The 27,229-nt window shown below is 38.3% G+C and overlaps 1 protein-coding gene and 1 pseudogene across 3 annotated transcripts; one reads left to right on the top strand and one right to left on the bottom strand.

Annotated features, from left to right (window-relative positions):
- Positions 1 to 9,948, top strand: part of LOC127646440 (origin recognition complex subunit 1-like) — a 23,394-nt pseudogene extending 13,446 nt beyond the window's left edge.
- LOC127646437 (thrombopoietin receptor-like) lies at positions 9,920 to 27,222 on the bottom strand. 3 transcript variants are annotated; one of them, XM_052130097.1, is made up of 12 exons: positions 26,830 to 27,222; positions 26,225 to 26,345; positions 17,216 to 17,394; positions 16,948 to 17,105; positions 16,711 to 16,846; positions 16,190 to 16,301; positions 15,918 to 16,081; positions 14,990 to 15,132; positions 13,893 to 14,055; positions 13,727 to 13,808; positions 13,524 to 13,611; positions 9,920 to 11,552 (listed from the first exon to the last, which is right to left on the bottom strand). In XM_052130097.1, the coding sequence occupies exons 1-12, from the start codon at positions 26,927 to 26,929 to the stop codon at positions 11,136 to 11,138; spliced, it is 1,863 nt and encodes a 620-aa protein (XP_051986057.1). In that variant the 5' UTR covers positions 26,930 to 27,222; the 3' UTR covers positions 9,920 to 11,135. The 3 variants fall into 3 exon arrangements, with proteins under 3 accessions (XP_051986057.1, XP_051986059.1, XP_051986058.1); XM_052130099.1 differs by lacking the exon at positions 26,225 to 26,345; XM_052130098.1 differs by lacking the exon at positions 26,225 to 26,345 and having other exon boundaries at positions 17,216 to 17,284.
- Between the last annotated feature and the right edge of the window lie 7 nt (positions 27,223 to 27,229).

Raw genomic sequence — 27,229 nt, 5'->3', positions numbered from 1 at the left:
GCTCTTGAAGGACTAGGCTGTTTTTTGAGGCTCCTTGAATGCTATGACACGATTGCCTCCCTGTTTAACATCTGTTTCACTTTGCCTAGTTATTTTAACTCGTCAAATTGTTATTAGTGTTAAATTGCTCCTGTCAATTTTTTTAGAGCGTGTTGCAATCATCTGATTTGAAATTACTGTACATTTAAAAGAAAGAAAATGAAATTCACAAGGTAAACATCATATCATTTTTAGTTCTAGTACGTTCAATATGGCATAGGGTGGAAAATAATTTACAAATAACTTTGTTTTTATTAGCATTAGCATTTTTCATACTGTCCCAACTTTTTGGAATTAAAGTTGTAAGCTGGTCTTTTCAGCCAGGCTGTACTCTGTATGCATTTGTCCTCTGTTTCATAAATTAAAAAACGAGGGAAAGTTTCTGGGGGCACAGTGGCAACCCTGGCTCACCAGGTGCCTTATGGAAGATACACATTTTTAACAATTTTGTAGTTTTAGATGTTTGTTGATTGGTAGATATTTGTTGATAGTTTTTGTTTAGCATGTAAAATGACCAGGTTAAAATAAAAAAATGCCAGTAATCACAGTATTTTTGATGTTTTGATGCATCATGAAGGTGGGTTGCAGCTGATCTGCTAAAGGTGTGATTAGATTGGGTAATTTCCACAGCATTTTAGACAAACAGTTTATTTTACCTTCAATAATCATGCAACTTATCAAAGATACAAATACAACCTTGTCTCGCGCCGATAGTCCTAGTTCTAATTGTCGGTCAGATGACAGGTTTGTTATTTAAGTTGGTGGGTGGGCGGGGTGGGGACCTGTTTAAGATACTTCAAAGTGTTAATATGTATGGTGATAATGATATATTAGGTCCCTAATGATGCAGAGTAATGCTGTAACATCAGGTAACAGACAAGAGCTTGTTTTTGCTTCATGGAATGTGAAAGGTCTAAATCACCCTGTTAAAAGAAGTAAGGTACTATCACACTTGAAATCACTCTCTGCGGATGTAATATTTTTGCAGGAAATGCACTTAAAACCGGATTCCAAGGATAAGTTGAAATGCAGGTGGATAGGAAATATATATCAGTCCAATTTTTCTGTTAAAGCTCGTGGGGTAGCTGTTCTAATACAAAAAGGTTTGCCATTTAAACTTGAAACCCTAAAAACAGATAAAGAGGGTCTGTGTATTATCTTGTCTGGTGAGATACATTCCTTTCCTATTATTTTAATGAATGTCTACGCTCCAAATTATGACTGACCCACATTTTTTAAAGAAAGTGTTGGCTCTTATCCCAAATATGTCGCAAACTAATCTCATCATGGGGGGACTTTAATTGTGCCCTAGATGTGTATTTGGACAGGTCATCTTCTAAAAGAGCCCCTCACTCTAATTCAAGGAACTTTTTAAATGCATTTATTAATAACTCTAATTTAGTGGATATATGGAGACTTTTTCACCCCACTGAGAGAGATTATACCTTTCACTCACAAGTTCATAATGTATATACACGCATTGATTACTTTCTGGTAGAAAACAAATTAATTTCCAATGTCTTGAATAATAAGATCCATGATATACTAATTTCAGATCATGCTTCCCTCTCTTACTCGGGATGAGCGTGATTCCCTTAATAAGGATATACCTTTAGGAGAGTTAAAAAGCACAATAGATTCCTTAAAGAGTGGTAAAACTCCAGGCCCAGATGGCTTGCCCTCTGAATTATATAAAACAATGTAGTGATTCCCTCTCCCCTTACCTGCTCAGAACATTTGAGGAGGCATCAGTGAATGGACTGCCACCAAGATTCAATGAAGCAATCATAACTGTTATTCCCAAAAAAGGTAAAAATACAGAGGAGGTTGAAGGATACAGACCGATTTCTCTTCTTAATGTCGATCAGAAAATACTGTCAAAAACCCTCGCAAATAGACTTGGTAGATTAATCAGTGGTCTAATTCATCCCGATCAGAACGGTTTTATTCCAGGCAGAAATGTCTCACAAATACTAGGCGTCTTTTTAATATAATGCACCACCCCAAAACTATTTAAGACAATCTGGTGATAATCTCTCTTGATGCTGAGAAAGCCTTTGACCGAGTGGAATGGCACTATCTTTTCGCAGTGTTAGAAAAATGTTATATAGGTGATACATTTATAGATTGGATTAAGATTTTGTATAAAAGTCCTACAGCACAGGTATTTACCAATAATACTTTGTCTGGTCCCTTTAATCTTCAAAGAGGTACCAGGCAAGGTTGTCCCCTTTCTCCTCTTTTATTTGCGTTGACTGTGGAACCTCTTGCTCAATCCATTCGTTCTGACCCTTCTATTCACGGCTTTAACACCTTAAATGCAGCCAATAAAATATCTTTATATGCAGATGATATTCTGCTATATATTACCAAACCCTATGTGAGTCTGCCGGTTATTCTGGAGACTATAAATGTTTTTGGGAGTTTTTCGGGGTTTGTCTGCGATACAAGCTTCTCCATTTAAAGTTTCGATGGAAAAATGTACTTATCTTGGAATTGTTGTTACCATTAAATGTTCCTCGCTCTTAAAGGCCAACTTTACCCCTTTAATTTCCAAATTGCAAGCGAATATTCAATTTTGGAGAGCACTTCCAATTTCTCTGTTCGGCAGAAAAAACACAATTAAAATTATATTTTTACCACAGATATTGTATCTTTTCCAGAATGTTCCAATCTTTCTGCCTAAATCCTTCTTTAGACAGTTGGATTCAATTATTCTTCCGTTATGTAGGGATACAAAAATCACAGAGTTAAGAAGGCACATTTCTGTAAACCTAAACAAGAGGGAGGTCTGGCACTCCCAGACTTTCGTCTTTATTACTGGGCTTCTCACATCAGACAAATTTCAATGTGGTTGGATGATCATAGTGCTCCTCCAGATTGGCTCCAAATAATTTGTGATCAGTGTTATCCCTATAATCCGGGAGTGGTGATTCTCTCTCCTGTAACTCTGAATCCTTCTGTCTTTAATAGTAATATAATAATTGGGAATATACGTCGGATCTGGAAACGGATAAATGAACATTTCAAGATAAAGTCCCTTTCATTTCTAACTCCTATTACTAGGAATATATCATTTACGCCATCAAGATTAGATCGGACCTTTACGCAATGGGAAGAATTGGGTATATGTACTATAGGAGATCTTTTCTTTGATGGAGTTCTGGCATCCTTTAGTCAACTGCAACAAAAATTTAAACTTCCACAGTCATTTTTTTAGATTTCTGCAGATTAGGAATTATATACGTGCTCCTACATCTTCATTGGATACTACATCACCCTCAATTATTGATAAATGTCTTGATCAGTGTAAAGGAAGTAAAAAGTCATTATCGATTATATATAACTTGCTGCAATCCTTTAACTCTCCCTCTACAAGATTTCTTAAGGAGGACTGGGAGAAAGAACTAGGAGTGGAAATTTCTGAGAAAACTTGGCAGAAGAGTTTAAAAGATATTAATGAACATTCTATCAACTCCAGACACTGCCTTATTCAGTTTAAGGTCATTCACAGACTGCATTATTCAAAAAAGAAACTGCATAGAATTTTCCAAAGTGTTTCGCCTCTTTGTGACAAATGTAGTGATTTAGCCCATAGTTTAGTTTTTTGTTCCAAGATACAGAGTTATTGGAATGGAGTTTTTGATGTGCTTTCAGAAATTTTTAGGGTGCAAATGCAGCCGGTCCCTCATTCTGGGACTTTCTGAACATATGCATCCATTGTCAGGAGCACAGAACAAACTGCTTGCATTTAATTTAATTACGGCCAAGAAGTTACTTCTGTTGTTCTGGAAGAAAAAGGAGGCTCCTACTGTCAAGTTATGACTTGGAGAGATGTCTTCTACTTTACATTTGGAACAAATTAGATACTGTTTGAAGGGAAAATTTGAGCAGTTTGACAAAATCTGGCACCCTTTCAGCTGTTATCTTGATGGAAACCATGTGGATTAATGCATCATTTTGTTAATATAACGTTTTAACACTCTTTCATCACACCTTTTCAGCTTTTGTTTTAATTATTATTATTATTTTTCTATTAGGGTTAAAGAGAGATCTGTAAGATTGTAAATTCATCTGTTTTTTTAAAAAAAACATTGTCTTCCAATAAAACTTACTTGACAAAAAAAGATACAAATACATGTTTTGGTAGATTGGTATACAGAATGCTCTTGGCTCAAAAATCAGATGGTCCATTTGCCAATATGTTTTCTGAATTGAGAACATGAAATATAATTTGAGAGATGATAAAGTAAAAACATTTTGTCTTGTGTTTTTTGCAACAGGTTACATGTTTCTGCAGTCCCTGAGTCTTTGCCATGTCGAGAACAAGAATTCCAGGACATTTACAACTTTGTGGAGAGCAAGGTCATTGATGGCACTGGAGGGTAAGACTGACTCTGCCATTTCAGATTTAACAAACCGATATCTACAATACAGTTATAAAGTTGACTTTTGCCTTATTAATTCCTTTATCTACAGCTGTATGTATATCTCCGGTGTTCCTGGTACTGGTAAAACTGCCACAGTACATGAGGTGATCCGGTCCCTTCAGCAGGCCGCTGAACAAGATGAAATTCCTCAGTTCCGCTTCATTGAGATCAATGGAATGAAAATGACAGATCCGCACCAGGCTTATGTACAGATATTGCAGGTCTGTATGCCTCCTGCCCTCCCTTCTGCCTTTCTCTATTTGCACATCCCTTCCTCCTTTTTAATGTAGTCCTGTGCAGTACTTTGTTAATTTGGTCAATTCTTGTGTTGTAGAAATTGACTGATCAAATGGCAACACCAGACCATGCAGCCGCCCTACTGGAGAAGCGCTTCAGTGCGCCAGCGCCCAAAAAGGAGACCACTGTACTTTTAGTAGATGAGGTAAGATATTTGTTCCCTGCAACGTTAATATACTGCAACAACATCGAACTTAACCCATTTAATCCCACCGGTTACAATTGTGTGAAATTTGAAGGGTAAAAAAAAATGTATGTATTTTAATGTATGAAATACAATGTATTTTACAGTGTTGTCAATTGTAATTCACAAATAGTCACATTACCAGTGACCTTTAGTTCCACAGTGCTCCTCTAAAGATTGTGTCTGTGACAACTCCATAAAAGGAAGGAAACTAAAACTGCCATGATAAACTTACAACTGTTACATTTTTTACCTATAAAATAAATCTATAATTATGGTCAATTATGGTCAGTAGCTGGCCCAAGCTGGTCTAGATTGGTGGACTGGACTTGGAAGACCTTGGTAAAGCTGGTTAGATCTAGTAGACTTCCTTGGAAGACTACCAACTTGGAGTGGTTTTTCCAGCAGGGCCCATAATCTTTTTATTTACTTTTTAAATTATTATTTTTTTAAACAAGACATTGACTTTTGCCCTGTCATATTGGATATATAATGTATACAATGTTACTATACTGTTCTTTTTACTTGGTTTTAATTCTAATTGTTTCAAAGTGTCTGTGAATATGATTGTTTGTATATTCAAGAATATTATGTTTTCATAATCCCCTGTTTTTCTTCTTAGCTTGACCTCTTATGGACCCGGAAACAGAATGTGATGTATAACTTGTTTGATTGGCCTACGAGACGTAATGCTTGTCTAGTGGTCCTTACTATTGCTAATACTATGGACTTGCCTGAGAGAATTATGATTAACTGTGTTGCCAGTCGACTGGTAAGATAATTTTACAGGGATAAGGTGGCATCCAATATGATTGGAATCCAATTTTTTAATTTATTTATTTTTGGCCGATGAAAATCATGGAAAAGCTTGCTGGAAATGTGTTTGTCCACATTCAGGGACTGACAAGAATGTCCTTCCAGCCATATACCTTTAAACAGTTACAACAGATCATCACATCAAGGTTGAACAGAGTGAAGGCATTTGAAGAGGATGCTCTCCAGTTGGCTTCAAGAAAGGTAGGAATATTTGGTAGTTAAACAGTGTTATTTTAGGATTATCTTTATGGTATCTTGAATAAAATGTTGTCACCAAACATCAGAAGGTCAGCAGTGTCGTAATTAAGCTGATGGCAGGCATAAGTGTGTCCCTGAGTCAGTGAGATTGTGTTTGTGGTCCTCTAGGTAGCAGCACTTTCTGGAGATGCTCGACGTTGTCTTGATATCTGCAGACGGGCCACAGAGATTTGTGAGCACTCTGCTAGTAAGCAGAACAGTAGTGGATTGGTTGGAATGAGTCATGTGATGGAGGCTTTGGATGAGATGTTCTCCTCTTCTTATATCACCGCTATCAGGTAACAAGTGTATATCGGGGTTTCTGCGGGTCCTTAAAAAGTCTTAAATTAAGTTTTTAAATTTAAGGCCATTTAAAAGTCTTAAATGTAATAAATTACAAGAAGTCTTAAATTTAATTTGCTGAGGTCTTACATTTTGATGCTTGAATAGAGGAGGAGACTCTTAAAACGGCAGAATCTGCTTGAGTCAAAATCATCTCTCTCTCGTATCCGTCATTTGGCAGCTGACGCTTGAGTTTAATGTGATCGTGCACAGGGAAGCGCATTTTTACTGAACTTACGATGTTACACATGTATAAACCTTCATAAACCTGTTAATCAGAAATGCAAATGCCGTTATTTTGCATCTGTATGCGGAGTGATAGGCTTACATTGCTCCTGCTTCTAATCGCTGTCAAATCAAAGCTGTCAACGTTATAATTTGCAAGCGCATGAGGTTGGAGCACTCTTTTGACGCTTTTCAAATTGTGGCGCTTCCTTATTTTACATCACCTTTGACAAAAATTGTAAAGCTAACAGAACTACTCAGCTGCAGAGTTACACCTGTTATATCTCTCATCTCCACCTCTCTTGTGCTCCATCTGACATATACCGGTATTTTCTGCTCAATCTGAATCAATTAAAAAATGGTTGTTGTAATATACAAAACAATAATTATATAAATTATAATATTAATAATATACATAATGTGAAAATATTTTATCTATTTTTTTTGTTTCTGTTTTCAATATACATCATAACTAATTATGCAGCACAGTTCTCTTTCATCATTTAATCTGTTAAAATTTTCAATACATATTGTCAACTTTAAATGTTTTTTTTCTTTTACTTGAGATATTTTACACAAAAATGAAAATTGTCATCACTTACCTTCATGCTGTTGCAAACCTGTATGACTTTCTTATTTCAGTGGAAATCAAAAGGAGATATTAGGGAGTTTCAGTCACCATTCACTTACATTGAATGAAAAACAAGATACAGTGAATGGTGACTGAAACTAAACATTTTGCTTAACATCTTTTATTTGTTCTATGGCGGAGAAAAATTCATACAGATTCGAGGGTGACCATTGATGACAGAAATGTCATTTTTAAATGAACTGCCCTTTAACTACCTCTTAAAGGTATCTGCCAAGAAAAAATTATAAATGTTATTCAGCACATGCACCTTATTCACAGCAGTGCCATATTTAACAATCTTTTTTTTGTTTTGTGGATTTGTTTCCTCCTTTTTCTCCCAATTTGGAATGCCCAATTCCCAATGTGCTTTTAAGTCCTCGTGGACGCGTAGTGATTTGCCTCAATCCGGGTGGCAGAGGACGAATCCCAGCTGCCTCCAGCTGAGACTGTCAACCAGTGCATCTTATGTGGCTTGTTGAGCGCGTTGCCACATAGACACAGGGCATGTAGAGGCTTCACGCCATTCACCGCAGCATCCAAGCTCGACTCACCACGCGACACACCGACAGCGACCCACATTATAGTGACCACAAGGAGGTTACCCCATGTGACTCTACCCTCCCTAGCAACCAGGCCAATTTGGTTGCTTAGGAGACCTGGCTGGAGTCACTCAGCACGCCCTGGATTCGAACTAGTGAACCCCAGGGGTGATAGCCAGCGTCTTTTACCACTGAGCTACCCAGGTCAATGACAATGAGGTTGTGAGGAATAAACGTACAGTCTCTTCAATGATCTGTACTGCAGTTTAAAGTGTTTTTGGATTGTTCCGCAGACAAAACATTGGAAAAATATATTTTCAAGGACACTCGGTAGACAAAAAACTCCAGACAAAATGAGTTGCGTAAAATCAGATGGGATATTGGAGCTTTTTACAGATTTATACCATGCATGCCATTGAAGAGATGGTAATTCTAGCCCTCTCAGCTTCATTTCCATTCCCATTTAAAAATCTAACATGGCGCCACTGTGAATAAGCTCTATAGACCAATCCTCTTGTTTACAGAAATGTCCATGCGCAGTAAGTGGTGGCAGAAAGTCCGCTGACTGTTGTTAGATTTGATAGATTTTTGCTGCAAAGTTGTGAGTTGAAATTATCTCTTCTGTCTAGTCAGCTCTGTTGATGGCTTGAAGCCACAGCAGTCAACTAGAGCCCTTGGAATAATTTTTCAACAAAGTAATCTGATAAAAGTTAACTTTTTACTCTAGGTTTTTTTTGAAGGGTCACAATATAGGCTATATACTTTGGGCTACATGCATTCTTAAAGAATTCATTTAGAGTTTTAATGTTGTATTAACTTATTTAAAAAAAGAAAACGCATAAATGCACAAGAAAATATAAAAAAAACATGTCCAGAGACATCTAAGTAGTCTCAGTTGTTTTGTATTTACCTGCTAATTAATTATTTAATGTGTTTTTTAAACACATTAAAAGGTCTTAAATTTCCTTCCTTTGAACCTGCAGAATCCCTATGTATGTGACTTGGGAGACAATTAATACATTTGACAATGTTTGTCAACTTAGATGTACACTAGCATATATTGAAAATGAGTGTAAAGCTAATAGATATATACTAAATGCAGCTAAACTTTTTTTATTTCTTGGGATCCTTAAAATAATTTTCTTTTGATTTTATTTGTGATTTAAATATTTATGGGTAACTTCCAAATTTTGCACCATCTCAATCCAGCCACACCCTGCGTCAGACAGATGCTTGTGTAGCGTCTTGGGTGCATTGCATCATAAACTTAAAATGTTTAGGTCACTGTGTCAAGTTAAATATATTTTAATACTCAATTTTTAAACACATCTTGAGATCCCTTAGTTTGCATTTGCGCTCCTTCAAGGGTTTTGAATGCAAGAACATAACACATGTTTGTGTTGTTCTGCCTACTGAAGTGTTTTCTTCACTGTATAAACTGTGCAATGCTCATACAGCTGAAATTTCACTGCCCTCTGGAGTAAACAGGTGGTACTACAAGCTTGCATTTCTCAGGACTTTAGGATATATATATATATATATATATATATATATATATATATATATATATATAGAATTCAGACAGTTGTGTATTTAATTCATTTAATAACACCTCCTTTGATGTTAATTTATGAGGGATGATTAGAGTGGCGTTAATATAGCCATATAAAAAAAAACCTGCTTACTACATAAATATAAGTCAGCATCCAGGAACAAAAAGTTTGATAATTTATATTTCATTGTCAATGTTATTACAGGAGTGCCTCTATTCAGGAGCAGCTTTTCTTGAGGGCTGTTATTGCAGAATTTCGTCGACTGGGTCTTGAAGAGGCCACTTTTCAGCAGGTAACTTACATTAGTCTGTTGATCAATTAACGAAATTACTCTGACCTTACTTCATACATATCCGGTGTTTTAAAGATGTTTTAATTCACAATAATTGTTCTTTGTTAAAATTGTGTTTTTCTGCTCTCCTTTTCTCCCAGGTATTTGTCCAGCACCAGGCTGTGTGTCGTGTTGAGGGTTTGCACCCGGTGAGTGTGTCTGAGGGGCTGGCGGTCTGTCAGAGACTGGGTTCCTGTCGTTTGCTTCTCCTAGAAGGCAGCCGCCTGGACCTGCTGCTCCGTGTTCGCCTCAGTGTAAGTCAGGACGATGTACTTTATGCCCTGAAGGCTGACTGATAAACTCTCATTGCACAGTACTGCGAATGCCCTGTGTTTGGTAAATAAGGCTGGTCCGGTTTGGGATTTCTGAGAAATCACATGCTCTAACTGGCAACCTGTTTTGATCCCTGCTAAGTGTATCCACCTTTATGGAAATTCAGAGAGCTGATTTTAAAATCTTGTTTGGAGCTTTGCATTGGCCTCCGGGAATGGCCAAAATCTTGATCTTATTAACTGAATCTGAAATTAAATCCAGCATCTGTTTTTAATAAATTATAATTTTTAAAGCTCCAAGTTATGCATGTGTAATCCTATAAATATCAAGTTTTAAATGTGCATTTGATCACACGGAATATTCTAATAATATCTTTATGCTCTCATGGTATTGGGGTGTACATTATGGAAAATTCCATCTAACAGAATGTGTTCCTATTCAAATCATGTTGATCTGTCTTCCGTTTCACACTTTAGTTAAGAATTTGCACAACAGACTTTATTGTAAATCAGTTTTTATACATTTTAATGTGGGAGAGAAAGACACATACAATTGTTGTTGATTATTTAATGATTGTCATTGTTAAAATTTCATTTTCATACAATATACCATAACATTCATTAATCAGATTTGACTTTTCTGTTTTGTGTTGTCTTCATACACTAAAGCTATTGAGTGCCTTAAATTATGAGACTTCTTCTTTTGTCATATTCATTACAATATTAATTACAAACAAAATATTACAAATATACAAGCATAATTGCTTAAGTAGGATCATAGAAAACTGGTAACATTTTACTGCAATGTACAAATTGTATTTAACCTGGAATATTCTTTTAAGAGCAGTAATCCTATTTACAAGGTCCCCATTATAGCAATATGGAAGTGCATATGGCTTTATTCTGTTCTACAAGTCCTTGCAAGTAACATGATCTTAAATTTAGATCGTGACCTAAATTCCATGCATTGGACAAATGTCTTTACAATCTCCACGTAACACCTGATTTCAGATCTGGGTTGATGTATAATGAGAAGAGTGCTGTGATGGATCCATATGGTGTTCCTTGTCTGTTTCTTAAGATACAAATGATCAACCTCACAGGCTTCTCCTTTTCCAAGTTTTTTTAAATTGAGGTGGGGTAACCCAGAAATCCTATTTTGTATTAATATGAGTGAGATTAAGGCTTTATCACAACTTTTTAAATTTCTCCACTTGCTTTACCACTATCGCTGTGTGTTTATATTTTGACTGCCAAATTGTACTCTTGAAGCTCTGATTGTTCTGCGAGAAGGGGATAGGGATGGTTGAGGATATTAGTCGTGCACTCTGGAAAGCTGGTAGAACAGGCACTAAGGCAAGAGTGTAGATTTTCAGTGGCCAGTTTAGATAAAGAAACATCCTTGTACACACAGTCATTCCCTGTAAAGCATGGAATTATTTCATTGGTGTTCAAAATCACATAATCTTGAGCCATCTCCAAACCCTCTCCAAAATCCTCCCCATTTTTTTCACCAACCGAGAAGACTCGCTCAGGGAGAAAAAGACAGGTGGCCTCCTTACAAGGTTTTTCTGTAACTGCAGCATCCCGCTCAGACAGGATCTCTAACACTGACATGGCAGCAGTATTGTCGCATTGCTTGTTGAAGGTTAGCTCCTGAATTCAAAAGAATTTAAAGAATGAAATGAGAAAACTGAAAAAGAATGTTTAAGAAAATTAAAAAGTACTAAATTATGCTCATGAATTCTGAACCATTAATTCTGGTCCTCTAGTCTTATTGGACAACTGGTGTTCCAAGAGTGCTGATATTCAGTATAACAGAATACTGTTTGTATTACTCCAGTTGTCTGTGTTTGCTGCATTTTTCTGTCTTTATGTAAGGAATATTCTACAGGCAGTCAAACATCGCAAAATTAACCTCATCAGGGTGATCAGGACCCCAACGCAGACCAGAGGGATCTTGTATCACCCTAAATGGGGATTTTGTGATGATGGACAGCTGACTGTAGATTATCCATGGCTACTCACCAAGTAAATAATTCAACTAAATATTGATTTGTGTTGAAATTGTTATTATATGAGATGAGAGTCTCCAGAACCAGCTGAATCCTACCGCCAGTTTGTAATCTGTTGGTGTTAATTTTACAAATTTGATCATCTGACTGCTCATTATCCCGCTTATTACAACAGTGCTTGCCAAATAAATAAATGGAAATTAAATATTGATTTGAGTAAAATTTGTTTTATTAGCTTTCTTAAAAAGAGGGATTTGAGAAGTAGGAAAGGCTCAAATCAGATGAGCAGTGAAATATTACTTTCTCCCATGATGTGCGTCATTATTCAGAAATATCAGACTGCTTGATAATGCAATTGACCAATTAGAATGAGTATTCCAGAGAGCAGGGCTGGCGCTGGCCGGGGGGGGGTCGTCTGTGTTGCGTGACTGCTATCGAGTCCTTGAAAAACTTATAACGTGTGAGGAAGGGCAGCCGGTGGAGTTATATATGTATATAGGGAGCAGCGGTACTGCCAGAGAGCCCTGTAATAATTGTCGACATAAAATGGCTGATCTTGATCCTGCTTTGTCTTCATTTGGAACTTTTATTAGCACAGGAAAACTACTCAAAATAACTGGTCATACGGAGTCTCCATTGTCCATTAACTTGTTTATAGAACTGTTGTGTAAAAGCAACATAACACTTGCAATTGTGGTGTTATACTGATTATCAGCATAGCTGTGATTACCTATGACCAGTGCTCATGTGCATGGTGGGGCAGGTTACTTTTGAAATGTATTCTACTACAGATTACAGAATACATGCTGAAAAATTTATTTTGTAACATATTCCGTTAGATTACTCAAGGTCAGTAACGTGCTAAATACTTTGGATTACTTCTTCAGCACTGGTAGATTTTTTTCACTTGTTTTGACTATAAAAACTCTGCCAGTACAGTAAGACAAAATACACATGTTAAAAGTATATTCTCTGAAAAACCTAAATATCTTTATGCAGTGTTGTTTCTAAAACAAGATAAATCAAATGTATCTTGTTTTAAGGATTAAATATTTTTACAGGAAAATGATACAAAAATGATCAAGAATACGATTTTTTTCCCTAATATCAAAAGTCTTACTAGAAAAAAATTAATTATGATCCAACGTGATTTTTTTTTTTTGGATAAAAAAGTATATAATCGTGCCTGATAACATGTGCAGGTAAAATAGCATTTTAGCTTAGCATAAAGCTGACAATTTACATAAAGCTTATTTCTATTTCTTCTGCTTCAAACTTACTTATCTGTCTGCTCGTATGAATGTAACACATCATAAGAAAGTGTTTCACTGCTGTTCAAATGCACGTTGTGCTTTTTATATGTATAAATGTTTTCCATCTGAAAGAACTAAATATTAAATGAAACAAATGTCAATAAAATGCAAAGTAATCTCTTCAGTAATCAAAATACTTTTTGAATGTAACTGTATTCTATTTACCAAATTGTAACTGTAGTGGAATACAGTTACTTATATTTTGTATTTTAAATGCGTAATCCCGCTACATGTATTCCGTTACTCCCAAACCCTGCTCTTGTGATATTGCTTGATTATCAAAGGTGATATAACATTACCCAGTGTGATCCACTGATATCTGCCAGAAAACTCTCCAGCACCTTGTTTAGGTTTGTGACTGATGGCCACATAGACTGCTTCACTTTACTAATGGAGTGAAAGTAAGGTACATAGGTTTATATTCTTTTATATTTACATTCTGTTCATATTTTAGAACATTGTTTTGAAATGTACAATGTTAGAGTGATTTGGACTAAATTACCTGAAGTATTTGGGGAAGAAATAGATGAATGCAAAAGTAATGATCAGTAAAGCTACTGGTATGCAGACAAAGAAGATCGACTCTGTGTTAAAGCAGAAATGGTAGTTCAAAATTGTCCAGAGCTTCAGAGATGTTCTGTTTTGTTAATGTCAGAGAGATTGTCTACCTTTGCCTGGAGTCAAATGAGTGGCAGTGAGTTGTTTTGACCAATCACTCCAGCATCCACTGTAGATTGATCCATCAGGTTGTGTGTTGACCTGGATGATGTATTGCCCCCCCAGTTGCACATCCAGACAAGTGCTGGTCTTGGAACTGGGTACTGTGAAATGCTACCACAGGATATTGTTTGAAAGTAAATGCAACTGTTTAACACAACTGATTCAGAGCATAGAACAGAAACAGTAAATACCTACTCTATGTTCATATACATTTATATATACACCGATCAGCCACAACATAAAAAACACCTGCCTGATATTGTGTAGGTCCCCCTCGTGCTGCCAAATCTGTGGCAACCTGCATCTCAATAGCATTCTGAGATGATATTCTTCTCACCAAAATTGTACAGAGTGGCTATCTGAGTTAAGGCAGACTTTGTCAGTTGAAACCAGTCTGGCCATTCTCTCATCATCAAGGCATTTCTGTCCACAGAGCTGCTTTTCAGTGGATATTTTTTGTTTTTGGCACCATTTGGAGTAATCTCTAGGAGACTGTTGTGCGTGAAAATCCCAGGAGATCAGCAGTTACGGAAATACTCAAACCAACCCATCTGGCACCAACAATCATGCCACAGTCCAAATCATTGAAATCAAAAAATGTTCCCCATTGGTGATGGTTGATGTGAACATTAACTGAAGCCCATGACCCATATCTGGACAATTTTATGCATTGCACTGTTGCCACACTATTGGCTGATTACTGTAGATAATCGCATGGATGATTGTTGGTGCCAGACGGGCTGGTTTGAGTATTTCTGTAACTGCTGATCTCCTGGGATTTTCACACACAACAGTCTCTAGAATTTACTCAGAATGCCAAAAAATAAAAAAATCCAGTGAGCGGCAGTTCTACAGATGGAAATGCCTTGTTGACGAGAGCGGTCAACACAGAATGGCCAGACTATGTAAGTTTGAACAAGTCTATGGTAACTCGGATAACGTTCTCTACAATTGTGGTGAGAAGAATATCGTCTCAGAATGCTATTCTTTGGTGGCACAAGGGGGACCTACACAATATTAGGCATTTCACGTTATCCAAACTCACCTTCCACTCATTCTCTCCTTGGAGCTGATAGCGGATTTGGTATATTAGGTACTGAGAGATAATCAAAAGAGGTGGATCCCAGCTTAAACAAAGCCTACCGTCCACCATCTGTTCCTGAAGCCCTCGTGGAGGCTCTGTTTTGACTGGCAAAAAGAGAGAGAGAGAGCGAGGGGAAAAAAGAGTGATGGGCTTCTGGCTGTTGCTTATTATTTAGAAAGAATTAGTAATAGTCATATTTTGAATGTATAATGAACTTGTACACTATTTGTAAAATAACCATTAGCAATAAAAAGCTATTTCTTTTTTTTTTTTTTTTTTTACTTATGGTGCTAATTTATTTTAAGTCAACAGTATAACACATTGCATTTAAAAATTTTGTAATCAGATAACAGCTACTGACTGTAATTACTTTTCAGTAGATTACAAAGGTTAAACCTAATTAAAACAATATTTATACAGAATACTGCATTAGTAAGGTTACTGATATGACTGGAGTCTTTATCTCATGTAAGTGGTTATGATTTTACACATATCTTTCAAAAATATAATTGATTTCTCTATTAGTACATTTTTGTAAATGAGGAAAAAAAAAAAAAATACTGAGTGCACCTTAGCGCAAAATGTTTTAAAAAGCAACTTAAAATAACTTATTCAATGCAGTTATTGGTAAAGTAATCTGATTACAATTATTTTAAAGAAATAATTAGTAACATGTAGTGGATTACTTTTTTGAGTATCTGATCAAGATGCTTGTCCAAAACAATGCAACTACCATGGAACCATGCCCCAAAAAATATATTAAATGTTTTAAACTGTTTTTAAAGAATATTGAATATTGTTGAAAATTGCACAGAGATCAAATCGAGATGATTTGGATGATGCCTTATTTACATTATGACATGTGGTTTTTATCTGCTTTCACACTCACTGCTACTGTTCATACTGAAAGTCTTCATGTAAAACGTTCGACTGAATCGTTCCTGGCCAGTGCTGAGATAAACCTGATAGACAGTGGACTCCTCCCCATACAAGACACACTGATTCACAGTGTCGTTGGCTTTGGAACACAGCTTCCAACTGCTCCATGAATTTCTGAAAAACCAGACAAGGTGGACTGTAAGAACTGAATTAAACTGCTTGCTTTTGATTACTGTAATATTAAGAGAAGTTGTAAAACGGGACATTAATAAAACATGATACCTGTTTGTTTGGCTGTAATGGAGGTTGTATCTGCCACCATCATATAATTCTTCACTCCATTTGCATAATACTTGATACAGATCAGGAGTGTGGCACCTTAATTTTATGTCATCTGAAAATTTGCAAAAGACTAGAAGGTGAGCAGAAGTATACCTATTATTTTTCTTATGTCCAGAAAAATTTCCATCTTCTAAATGTGAAATTGTTAAGGTTTGAATTACGGAAGGAAGTCATCTCGGCCTCAGATGGCACTCTCACGCAGTGCCCACAGTGTCTAGATACGTGAAGATTGTCTAGCTAAATATAACCCGTAGCAATTACTGATATGCACAAGATGCATGGACTCCTACGTCGCTCACTAGCAACTGCCATTGCATTACAGAAAATGATTAGAATATTTATTAACACATCTATTGTGTTTAGCATAAGAAAGCAAGTCATACAGGTTTGGAATGACATGAGGGTGAGGGAATTATGACAACATTTTTATTTTTGGGTGAACAATTCCTTTTAGCTCTTACTTGCAGATTGTGGAACCACAGCAGTTACAGGACTTGACCAATCACCCCAAAGCTTGCTACCAGATCTGACTCTCATCTGCAGTGTGCAGTTCTCTCCTGCAGCTAGAGAGGTGAGCTTATGGGGAGATCCTGTCACCTGCGAGGAGTGAGTGTGCACTACATTTAGTAAATAAGCTGTTTCTATATAAACTACTCATAAATAACAGTTTAGTATTTTAAGGTATGTATCATACTGACCTGTTTAACTGTGCTTTGTTTGTGTTTGGAGTTGTATCGAATTTCATACTGTGGTTTTTGCTTATTCCAAATGTTTATTGGGTCTTTCCATTGAACTAACATTTGGCCCACCTCGCCAGTCGGATGAAGGGATATATTTGATGGAGGATACAGAACATCTTGGAGGAAGATATGAGCAGATATATTTAATTTTAATAAATGCTCTCAAAAATTTGTTTGAAGAGCTCTTCATAAATGCTCATCATGATTATACTGTAAACACACATACGCTGGTCCTCCACACTGACATTGCGGCTGTAGACAATTATGTTGGTGTCCATGTCTACCACGCTGAGCTCTGTGTATGCGAACAGATAAACATCACTTGGTGGGAATGCGCAAATATTTAAGAACATCTTCTCCTCATACGACTGTTGTGTCACATTACACCGATTCTCTTCCTCTGTTCTGTTTGATACAAAAGTATTTGTTTTAACCAAAGTCATAACCACCACAGACATTGAAGGAATATTCCAGGTTCAATACAAGTTAAACTCAACAAAGCATTAGTGGCATAATATTGATTACCACAACAAAAAATGAAAAAATAAATAAAATAAAATACAAATTAAATTACACTCGTCCCTCCTTTTCAATAAAAAAAACGTGATGAAAGTGAATGAGGACCAATTTTTTTCAATTACAAAAGTTTAGCCATAAAACATAAACATACATAAAAAAAAAAAAAAAAAAAAACATAAAATCGCTTGATAATCTTTTCTGTGTAAATTTGTTGCCATGACAATGTGGTCACAAGTTAAGCTCAGTGGACAGCATTTGTTTTATTTTGACTCGTCCCTCCTTATCTTTAAAAGAACCAAAAAAATAAAATAAAAATAAGAATCTGGGTTCCAGTAAGGCACTTACAATGGAAGTGAATGGGGCCATCTGTAAATGTTTAAAAACTCACTATTTCAAGAGTATAGCTATAAGACATAAACTATATGCATGTTAACATGATTTTAGTGTGATGAAATCACTTGCAAACCTTTTCTGTTTAAAGTTATAGAAAATTAAATTACTTTTTAGTTGAAAAATTAACTTAATTTAAACATATCAGCTCAAATAATGCAAGTGCTTTTATAAAATTAAAACATTTCTGTCTTTAAACCCTCCAAAAATGGGCCCCATTCACTTCCATTGTAAGTGCCACACAGTGCAGGCACTTTCACCAGGCTATAGTGCTACAATTTTAGTTCCTTTTTTGTAGATTGTGTGCAAAATAACAAGACAGTTGTCAACCTCAAGCAAACTTTACTTAAAGTAGTCTAGGCCCCTGAAAACACAGTCAAAATACTGCAAAACTGACACACATATTCTCCCAAAAACTTTTGATACAATTCGCCAGTTCTAATTGTCATTCTCCAATTACAATACTTCCTTTTGTATTCCCTCACTTTGCAGAACATAAACGCCTCAATATATGGATATTTTCCTCAAACTGGAAATTATGTCCGTAAAAATTAAATGATAATGTCCAGCAGTATATCGAACTCAAACAAGGCCCTAAATAATGTTTCACATTTTTGTTATTATTTTTTATTAAAGGAATATTCTGGTTGAACTCAACAAACAGCATTTGTGACATAATGTTGATTACTACAAAAATCTATTTTGACTCATCCATCCTTTCCTTAACTTTTTTTTAATAACAAATCTGGGTTCAAGTGAGGCACTTACAATGAGAGAATGTGGCCAATTTTAAGAATGTTAAAATACTGTTTCAAAAGTATTGCCACAAGACATATACAATATGTGTGTTAACATGATTTTAGTGTGATAAAACCGGGGGTGACAAGTTCGAATCCAGGGCATGCTGAGTGACTCCAGTCAGGCTTCCAATGCTACCAATTAGCCCGGTTTCTCCATTTTACATGCAGAAATGTCCCTTGTGTTGATCCAAGATGGCGGCGCGGTAGCATGCAGCCATCTTGGATCACCAAAATGGTGCTGTTTTTGTCACTTAGCTTGACTTTTACAGCACATACATCGGAGCAACCGGTGTTCATGTCTACCATCGTCAGACACTGTTAAAATATACGATTCATGCAACAACCAAGCTGCATGATGATCTGCAGGAGTTGCTACGCAAACTCCGCTTGCTGCGGAGACCAGGCCTCAGTCCTTGGCGTTGCCTGATGCCGGTGCCCTGGGGAGGGGACGTCGTAAGCGGTGTGCAAGAGGGCGGGGGTCCATGCTAGGCTAAAAACAAACCCTAGCCGGCCGGCTCTCCCGTCTATCCTGCTCTCAAATGTTTGCTCCCTGGACAATAAACTGGACTACATCCGATTCCAGCAGACTATGCAGCGTGAGCTTAGAGACTGCTGCGTCTTTGTTTTCATGGAGACGTGGCTGAGTGACAGAGTTCCGGACGCCGCCATTCAACTAGACGGGCTCGCCTCGTTTTGTGCCGACAGAAATGCAGCTCTGTGCGGTAAGACTCGTGGTGGTGGCTTGTGTGTTTACATCAACACGGAATGGTGCAATAACTCTATGCTAGTCTCTAGTTACTACTCATCGCTGGTGGAGCTTGTGACTGTTAGATGCAGACCTTTTTATTTACCACGGGAATTCACCACTGTTATTATAACCGAAGTTTACATTCCCCCCAGCGCTAATGCTAAGGAAGCGCTCTGTGAACTGTATGGGGCTATGAGCGAACTGCAGAACGCTCACCCTGACGGACTGTTTATTGGACAGTATGTGGACTTTCCAACGAGAGGGGCGAACACGCTTGATCTTGTTTACACAAACATCCCAGGCGTATACCGGGCGGAGCCCCGCTCCCACCTCGGCTACTCAGACCACATCTCTGTTATGCTAATTCCAGCATACAGACCATTCATCAGACGCACAAAACCGCTCCAGAAGCAGGTGAAAACCTGGCCAGCCGGAGCCATCTCTGCTCTTCAGGACTGTTTTGAGTAGAGATGCACCGATTGCAATTTTCTTGGTCGATTCCGATTTCCGATTTTTTTTGTAAGTGTGACCTGCCAATACCGATTTTTGACGATTCCGATTTTCTTTCAAATAACTATAATTGACAGCATATACAAACAAAAATCTACTTTTGTTCAAATTATTTTCATAATAAAATAAATTATTAAACATTATAATTTCCCCCAAACTTCACTAAGTTACAGGATCTTCTCTTACTTAAACAACTCTCAAAATAAAGTGCTCTGTCACTGGAAAGAGGTAGAAATATCAATTAACTAAAAATTAGTTGCTTTATATAACAAAACAGATGTCATTTACCACTGTTTATAATTTGACCCTTTTCTCTTTTTTACTTGTCTCACTAAAGTCCAAAGATTACAAGCCTATGAACAAAACTGAAGGGTTTTAACTGAAATAATAATAAGTGCAGTGTGTAATAATTAAATAACAAGGCATCTTTGTTGCCAACATATGTATAGGCAAAATGCTATTACTTGAGCATTAATGGCAAGTTTTTCTTCACAAACAGTAATCGGTTTCTCCTTTCATCTATCAAATGTCCAGCCAAGCTAAACCAGCGCTCACTTTCAACACTTGTACGTGGAGCAGAGAGGTAGGTTCGGGCAAGTGGAGCAAGTGCCGGGAAACGATCTTTGTTGATCCTCCAGTAGGTCAATCCATTTTCACTTCTGCTGCTGGGCAACTCGGAGAGGTAGCTCTGTACCTGCACAAATGAGGGGCTGGCTAGCAGCTGCTCCACCTCAGCATTCTCCTTCAGTATTTCATCATGTACTGAAAGTAGTAGACTACATGGCTTTTTGGCTGCAGGTGCTTCTGTGACAGGACCAGGTACTGCAGACGCTTCTGCAACAGGTTCATCAACTGCATGTCTGGTCACCCCCTCCAGCATAGCCAAAAGTGCCTGTTTCACTTGGTCTTTAACTTCTGCTGAATAGTAGCGATTCTTGTACCTTTTGCATAAACAGACAAAGACAAAACATTTGACCAATCCTTCTTGTCTTTGTTTATGCAAAAGGTACAAGAATCGCTACTTTTTCCTTTTAAACACAATTATTTGACTGAAATGATTGTGTTTCAAATATAGCTAGAAAACATAAAGCACAACTATTAACCTACAGGTATAACTATGTTCATCCAATTTGTTTTATACTCTAGGCTACATACGTTTTTAACATGATGATGGTTATTATTATTGGCAATAATTATATTGTTTTTGTTGTTATATTATTAGTAGTAGTATGTAGTAGATAGTAGTAGCAGAAATATTGCTAATAATCATCATCATCGTGTTTACAGTACAGTAACAGCTGGCTATATAACCTACCTGGTATCAATAACAGTGGCCAAAGTATACAGTGGCTCCTTTTCAATGTTGCTGAATCATCTCTGAATAGCCTCCAGCAGTGTGGTTTTTGCAGTGCCCACTCCACGATCTGTGTCTGCCCTTTTCTCCAAAAGCCGTTTAAGTGCAGTGATAGCTGGAATGACGTCTGCGGCTGTTGCTGTTGAGGAGATAATTTCCATTGTGAGTTCCTCAAAAGGTGTAAGCAAGCTCATGACGTTCTCAATAAGCCCACACTGATGCATGTTGAGTGTGGCTGGCAGCTCGTGTTGTGCAGCGTATGCTCCCAAAGCACGTCTCTGCTCCACCAGCGATTGCAGCATATAGTATGTGCTGTTCCATCTGGTCGGAACATCCTGTTGCAGTCTTTTTATTGGGCTGACCAAACTGTGCCTGAATGTCATGAAGTCGTGAATAGGCGAGAGTTGAGTGTTTAAAATGTCCGACAATCTTCCTGGCAATTGCCACCACATCAGTGATGCTTCGCTGGGACAGCAAACCCTCATTCACAACCAGCTGTAATGTATGTGCCATGCAGGGCAAACTTGCCATGTTGCCTTCATCAAGTGCTTTGCTTATATTTCTTGCATTGTCTCGAAGCACAACATGAACCCTGTTCTTGTCCAAACCCCACCGCTGCAACATAGTGTCAAATGTAGCTGCTTGGTTGGCAGCAGTATGGGACCCCGTCATTTCTTGACAGTGCAGAAGTAGTTGTTGTCGCTGGAAATCTTTGTCCACCCAGTGAGCAGTCAGGCTCAACGTTGACATTAAGCTTATGTTAGATGTCCAAATATCAGTTGTAAAACTGATAGCTGCTTCGGGATCAGCTTGTAACAGGCTGCGTGTGTGACATGACACAAGATTAAACAACTCAGACAACGCGACTTCGGAAAAGTACCGCCTTCCTGGTATTGTGCATTTTGGGCTGAGGAAATTAATCCGATTTCTGAAGCCTCTGTCCTCAGCTATGGAAAATGGCTGGTCATCCAGGGCCATGAATTCCACAATTTTCCTCATAATTCCTTTGGTCTTTTCGCTGCTCATACCAAGGAATGATAGGAGAGGCTGCTGGCTTGTGGCTGGTTCTGAGCTCTGGCTAGCTTTAGCTGCTTTCCCTTTTTTAGCTTCTTCAAACTGGGCATGTTCAGCTGGGTGATGGTGTTTTAAGTGTCTAATTAAATTTGTTGTTCGTGTTGGTCCCCCACGGTTTACATTAGCCTTACAATTTTTACAAATTGCAAACTTTGTGTCTTCTTCACTCACAGTGAAGAACATCCACGCTAACGACATGATTACATGCAGCTGTGAGCATGGCTGTGATGTTATTGCCTGCGCCACTAGCAACAAAACGGACCGGCTCGGAATCAGAAAATGTGAGACTGACCGGCTGGTCACCGGTCCGGACCGAGCATGCGTAAAATCGGCTGATTCCGATGCCTGGCCGGTCGATTGGAGCATCTCTAGTTTTGAGTGTACTAACTGGCACATGTTCAGGGAGGCTGCAACATATGGCAACTCTACCAACTTGGAGGAATACACAGCATCAGTGACCAGCTACATCAGCAAGTGCATTGATGATGTCACCTTCTCCAAGACCATCACCTAACGCTCCAACCAGAAGCCGTGGATGACTGCGGAGGTGTGTGCGCTGCTAAGGACCCGAGACTCCGCCTTCAGAGCAGGCAACAATGTTGCCCTAAGAACAGCGAGGGCCATACTGTCCCGAGCCATCAGAGAGGCAAAGCACGTACACGTCCAGAGGATCCACAGTCACTTCCAGGACAGCGGCGACACGTGGCGCATGTGGCAGGGCATCCAGGCCATCACCAACTACAGGACAACATCAGTTGCCTGTGACAAAAATGTCCCTCCCTTCCAGATGCTCTGAACGACGCTAGGTTTGAAGCACAGAACAACGTGGTGGCGAGGAAGACCACACCTCCTCCCAACAACCAGGTACTCTGTCTTACCACGGCCGATGTGAGGAAAACTCTACATAGAGTCAACCCAGTGTGCTCAGAGGATGTGCAAACCAGCTGGCAGATGTTCTTACCGATATCTTCAACATCTCTCTGAGCAGCAGCGTCGTTCCAACGTGCTTCAAGGCCACCGCCATCATCCCCATGCCTGCCTCAACAACTACCGTCCCGTCGCACTCACACCCATCATCATGAAGTGCTTCGAGAGGCTCGTCATGAGGCACATTAAGACCCAGCTTCCCCCCTCACTAGACCCACTGCAGTTTGCGTATCGTCCAAACCGTTCAACAGACGACGCCATCGCCACCACCCTCCATCTGGCCCTCACCCACCTAGATAAAAAGGACTCATACATTCGAATGCTGTTCATAGACTTCAGCTCAGCATTCAACACAATAATTCCTCAGCTCCTGATTGGAAAGCTGAACCAGCTGGGCCTGGACACCTCCCTCTGCAACTGGATCCTGGACTTCCTGACTGGGAGACCTCACTCAGTCCGGATCGGGAACAACATCTCCACCACCACCGCAATGAGCACTGGGGCCCCCCCAGGGCTGTGTGCTCAGTCCACTGCTGTTCACTCCGCTGACTCACAGCTGTGCAGCAATGTACAGCTCGAACCACATCATTAAGTTTGCCGATGACACGACCGTGGTCCGCAAGAACGACGAGTCAGCATACAGAGAGGAGGTGCAGCGGCTAACGGACTGGTGTAGAGCCAACAACCTGTCTCTGAATGTGGACAAAACAAAAGAGATGGTTGTTGACTTTAGGAGAGCACAGAGTGACCGCTCTCCGCTGAACATTGACGGCTCCTCTGTGGAGATCGTCAAGAGCACCAAATTACTAGGTGTTCACCTGGCGGAGAACATCACCTGGTCCCTCAACACCACCTCTATTACCAAGAAAGCACAGAAGCGTCTCTACTTTCTTCGAAGTCTGAGGAAAGCACATCTCCCACCCCCATCCTCACTACATTCTATAGAGGGACTATTGAGAGCATCCTGAGCAGCTGCATCACTGCATGGTTTGGGACCGTTTCGGACCGCAAAGCCCTGCAGAGGATAGTAAGGACAGCTGAGAAGATCATTGGGGTCTCTCTTCCCTCCATCAAAGACATTTACAAAAAACACTGCATCCGCAAAGCAAGCAGCATTGTGGATGACCCCCACACACCCCTCACACAAACTCTTCACCCTCCTGCCATCTGGCAAGAGGTACCGAAGCATTTGGGACCTCACGGCCAGACTGTGTAACAGCTTCCCCCAAGCCATCAGACTCCTCAATACTCAGATACTGGACTGACACACACACACACACACACACACACACACACACACACACACACACGTTGGTCTACCTATCATTATGAGGACTTTCCATAGACAAAATGACTTTTATACTGTACAAACTATAGATTCTATCCTCTAAACCTAACACAACCCCTAAACCTAACCCTCACAGAAAACCTTCTGCAGTTTTACTTTTTCAATAAAACATTGTTTAGTATGATTTTTAAGCGATTTGAATTATGGGGACACTAGAAATGTCCTCATAAATCACATTTATAGCATAATACCCTTGTAATTACTAATTTGTAACTTACAAAATTGTCCTCGTAAATCACAAAAACACGCACACACACACACACACACACACACACACACACACACACACACACACACACACACACTTGTTGTGTTTCCATGTTTTATGGGGACTTTCCATAGACATAATGGTTTTTATACTGTACAAACTTTATATTCTATCCCCTAAACCTAATCCTACCCCTAAACCTCACAGAAAACTTTCTGCATTTTTACATTTTCAAAAAACATAATTTAGTATGATTTATAAGCTGTTTTCCTCATGGGGACCAACAAAATGTCCCCACAAGGTCAAAAATTTCGGTTTTTACTATCCTTATGGGGACATTTGTTCCCCACAAAGTGATAAATACACGCTCACACACACACACACACGTGTCCTGAGTTGCACTTTAATTATTGTCACTTTTTACCTGGCTGCAACCTCAATAACTGCTATGTCCATAGAACACTATCTCATAGTATGTTATGTTTACATTTGGCATTTTTAGAAACTGTCATCTTTTTGCACTACTGTGTACTGGTCGGCGCTGCACTGTCTCTTACTGTGCATATTGTCCTGTTAATTTTTAGTAATTTATTGTACTGTCCCATACTTTTTGCACACGTTTGCATGTGCACTTTATATAGGTATGTTATTTAGTCTGTGTAGTCTCATGAGGTTCTGTGTTTGTCCTATGTTGTTTTATGTAGCACCATGGTCCTGGAGGAATGTTGTCTCGTTTCACTGTTTACTGTACTATCTGTATATGGTTGAATGACAATAAAAACCACTTGACTTGACTTGACTTGGTTGCTATGGTGGGTACAGTCACGTTGAGCTAACATGACTCTACTCATGTGGAGGCAACTGAGATTGCCCCCATATTAGCCTATTTTTAAGATTTACGCATTTCAGTTTCATAAAATTGAATTGTGTAAAGTATAACAAATTACCATTTATAAATCTTAAAATATTATTCTTTTTTAATTATTATTGGTTTGTTTAAATAAAGATGACTCAATTCAATTTGATGGAATGTTTTATGAAATTAAAATGCATAAATCTTAAATGTTTTTAAATTTTTTTATTTATGTAAAGCCGCAATTAGACACATACCATGTTTGCAATGCTAGACATCCTCATTATAGAACCGGACACTGATGCAGGTCTCATATGCAGATGAAATTAGACGTTTATACCTTATTCCCCAATGTGAGGGCTTTAGGCATATTTATTTTTGCTTCCAATGTAAAGTCTCTAGCAGTGCCTTATCATCAGCAAGTAAACTCAATGATCTCTTTGCAGTAATAAATTGACTTTTTACACTTTTAATACAGAAGAAAGCAATACAGAGCACTCTTACTCGTGACTTCTGTAGATAAAATAATATGAGTTTGCCACAGGTGCTTCCCAAAAACAAGTGAAGCTTTCTAGATTCCTGGTGAAACATTTGGGGTTCTCATCTGTAGCCAAGAGTGCAATATCTGAAAAGGAGAAAACCCTTACATGGAGCTTCAATACAAAAAGGTGAATAGATATGATAGTACATTTCAGAATCATCTGTTGCTTATTCACTTTTATCCAAAGCCAATGAGAAACATAGGCAATTTTATCTGCAGTATTGCACTGCCAAATTGAGGTATCGCACTTAATCTCAATATAAGTGAAAATGCTTTGAAGGATGCCTTTCCCCTAATGGAAGGCATAGTTTGAGAAAATAAAAACAAATAAGTTTATCGTTAAATCTGCTCTCCAACACCAATGCCATGATTTTACATGTTGCGTAAATAAATGCATCCTTCTTGTGTTGAATTTACTGTTGCTTTTCTCAGTTGTGTTCAGACATGCATCTTTAAAAAAAAAAACAGCACAACTAGAACAGCCATAACAACCAAATTAACTTAACTAATAAATAGATGAGTACACAATCTAACTAATTACAATCATCAACCCACTCTTGTGCCTTACCTTGCTTTGATAGATGAGGCACTGAATGCACCTGGCTAAACAGATTGGAAAGAAATATCAACCAGATGAGCTGCATCATGTCCACAGGTGGTCCATGCATAAAATATTTTAGAAGTATGAGTAAATATGTTGGTGTTAAGCACTTCACACTTTAGTGAGAGGGTGGGTATGTTGGTAGATGGTCATCTGACAAGGCCCAGTGCAATAGGAAGTGGTTGCACTGGGGATTGAGGCAGGCACACAAACTGACAAAAGTGCCTCTTTATCATATGCATACACTAAAGCACAGTCCTCAATTGTGTCCATATTAAAAACATAATGTATGAATGTAAGTCCATGACAAAGCTTTTTGATGTAAAAGCTTCAGAATGTTAAAATACAGAATTCTCTTACTGTCCTT

This window comes from Xyrauchen texanus, chromosome 7 (genome assembly GCF_025860055.1).
Source record: "Xyrauchen texanus isolate HMW12.3.18 chromosome 7, RBS_HiC_50CHRs, whole genome shotgun sequence".
In the NCBI taxonomy this organism is placed as follows: Eukaryota; Metazoa; Chordata; class Actinopteri; order Cypriniformes; family Catostomidae; genus Xyrauchen; species Xyrauchen texanus.
Note: the sequence above shows the minus strand (reverse complement) of the source record. Positions and strands in the feature narration are given on the sequence as shown.

What these genes read in the sequence shown, in the direction of transcription:
- LOC127646437 (XM_052130097.1), bottom strand. Translation starts at nt 26,929, where the DNA reads ATGCATGGACCACCTGTGGACATGATGCAGCTCATCTGGTTGATATTT. An exon ending in TCATTTGACTCCAGGCAAAG is followed by an intron (nt 13,809 to 13,892) that starts GTAGACAATCTC and finishes GCTTTAACACAG; the next exon opens with AGTCGATCTTCTTTGTCTGC. An exon ending in ATATCAGTGGATCACACTGG is followed by an intron (nt 11,553 to 13,523) that starts GTAATGTTATAT and finishes TTTTGAATTCAG; the next exon opens with GAGCTAACCTTCAACAAGCA.